Source organism: Centrocercus urophasianus, unplaced genomic scaffold (genome assembly GCF_019232065.1).
Source record: "Centrocercus urophasianus isolate 14NV4802_14NV808 unplaced genomic scaffold, USGS_Curo_1.0 seq_47, whole genome shotgun sequence".
Taxonomy (NCBI): domain Eukaryota; kingdom Metazoa; phylum Chordata; class Aves; order Galliformes; family Phasianidae; genus Centrocercus; species Centrocercus urophasianus.
This window is the reverse complement of record NW_024885055.1, coordinates 579-2,713: the sequence shown is the minus strand read 5'-3', so window position 1 is coordinate 2,713 and position 2,135 is coordinate 579. Positions and strand designations below refer to the sequence as shown.

General features: G+C 55.4%; 1 protein-coding gene across 3 annotated transcripts in view; it reads left to right on the top strand.

Annotated features, from left to right (window-relative positions):
- Positions 1–1,913, top strand: part of LOC122168896 (protein MANBAL-like) — a 4,446-nt gene extending 2,533 nt beyond the window's left edge. For 2 of the 3 annotated variants that reach the window (XM_042834557.1, XM_042834558.1), the window contains exons 2-4: positions 199–297; positions 726–920; positions 1,401–1,913. In XM_042834557.1, coding sequence (XP_042690491.1) covers positions 199–297; positions 726–920; positions 1,401–1,508 — 402 coding nt within the window. In that variant the 3' untranslated portion in view covers positions 1,509–1,913. The remainder of the gene's footprint in view (positions 1–198; positions 298–725; positions 921–1,400) is intronic. The other variant, XM_042834559.1, reaches the window with a different exon arrangement.
- Positions 1,914–2,135: the final 222 nt, after the last annotated feature.

Here is a 2,135-nt window from a genome sequence, read left to right as displayed (position 1 = left end):
TAGTGTTAGGCGTAGGTTCCTGTTCATACTTGACAGTTAGGGGTAGATGGCTGGTGTCAGGTGGCAGTGAGCAGCGCTCACTCGGTAAGCACACGCCTGATTGATCGTGCGAAGACATGAGTGCGAGTGCCGTGAGCACGGAGGCCCGATGGCATCTTGGATGGATTGAATTTCCAGCTTGTGACTTTTGTGTTGCAGACCGTCGAGGAGCAGAGTGTGAGTGGCTGCGCCATTGCGTTGGGCCTCAGGAGAACAGTGTGTGACTGTGTGTCGAGCATCCTGCGTGGCCGTTGCCAGGTAGGTGTGCCTTCCTTTGCAGTAAGCAGTGCTTAGGCGTGAGCCCAGCTCCTCCCCCTGTGCTCAGCAGATGGGCTTTCTGCGTGCTTTCTTGCTGTGCTTGGTGCCGTACGGCACAGCAGCAGCAAGGCCGTGAACACGTACGTACCCAGGTAGATGCAAACGTGCAAGTGACGGTATGAATAATGTTGTTGTTAGTGTTCATGAGACAGTGGTCGTGCGTGTGTGATCAAGGTCAGGGAGGAGTTGATTCTTGCCTGTTCAGCTCTTGCTGACATGCAAGTTTGGCGTCCCTCCTTGTGGTTGGGTCGGAAGACCAAGGCTATCTTCAGAGCACGTCTCTGAGTCAGGCTGGGAGTTTTTGCTAGCAGGAAGTCGCACCGTCGGAGCGCACGAATGGAATGATGGCTCTCGTTTCCCCCTTGTAGAAAGCAGCCTCCTGGAGAGCAGCAGAGCAGCAGGCTGTCTGCGCTATGGCCGCTGAAGTGCATTTCTCGCCCCCTGAGATCCCTGAGCCCACGCTGATGGAGAACGTGCTGCGCTGCGGCCTCTTCTTTGGAGCCGTTTTCCAGCTTGTGTGCGTGTTGGCCATAGTGCTGCCAGTTCCCAAGTGCCCAGAGACAGTAAGTAGCGCTCTGTTTGATAGAGGTTGATAGAAATGCTGAGGAAATGGGCTGGGAGGGAAGCAGCTGGAGCCGTTGCCTACGGTAGCGCGCCGCGGCATTGCTGAGAGTGCGGCAGTTTGTTCTGCCCTTCCTTGGGCGTGCGTGCTGTTCCTGGTGGCACGCAAGGAGCCCGGAGGTGCAAGCTCATCTTCTCGTCGTGCTGCTGCTGCTGCTGCTGGTGCTTCTGTGGCGTGTGAGTGGCAGGCAGGGCGTCCCCCTGTGCAGGGACTGCCTTGCAGGCAAGGCCTGTAGACTGTAGCTTCCGTGGGATTTTTGGGAACAAGAGAGAGGTGGAGTTTCTGTTGTGCCCTGATGTCAGGAAGGCAATGTGCAGCACTGGCGCCCAAAGCTGCCCAGTCAGGTGACTTGAGCTCCCAAAGCGAGCTGTCAGGCAATTGTCAGAAAGTTCCCTGACTGTTTGTGAATTGATTCCTGTAGGACTCGGACGGCTTGGACTCTAAGACTTGGGAGACGGTGAAGAAACCAAAGGCAAGTGCTGCAGAGCTGAGCAAGAAAGCCAAGAAGGAAAGCAAAAAGAAACGGTGAGGGCTTGAGCGATAAGCCTCAAAGGCCAAAGGAAGCAGCGGGAATGCTTGCTGAGAGGTGCTCCAAAGGCAGCGCACTGTACGTCTGGTTTTGTGGCGTGGCCGTGCTTTCCCTTGCACGGACATTGGAGAGGAGCTGAGGAGGCTGGCAGGGCTTCTGATGCGTGACCAACAAATCGGACTTTGCCTGTGCGGGATTTCATGTCTGGCAAGAGCTGGGGACGCTGCATTCCTTCAGGGTCCTTCAGCTCGATAGCTGTTTCAGAATGTTGATGATGAGGTGAACTTACCGCATGTCGCTGGTCATGAGCGGTGTCCAGGCTATTTTACTGTCTGTTGACATATCTACAAAAGGCAACCCAAATCCCTTCGTTTAAAATAAAAGGGAAACAAACCTTTTTTTCCACCTGGCGCTGCCTCTTTCAGTAGCTGGTCCAAAGATGCCTGGCTTGGGCTGGCAGTGGCAGGGCGCTGAACCGGCCGGCTTCACGTCCCTCCCTGGAGATGGAGCTGCTTTTCCCGCGTTTCCATGCTGGTCTTGCCAAGTGGTGGCCTTTCAGCCAAAGCGTAACTGCTAGCGAAGCGTGTGAGCATCAGCTTGCTCTGTGAGGACTGAGAGAAACGAAAG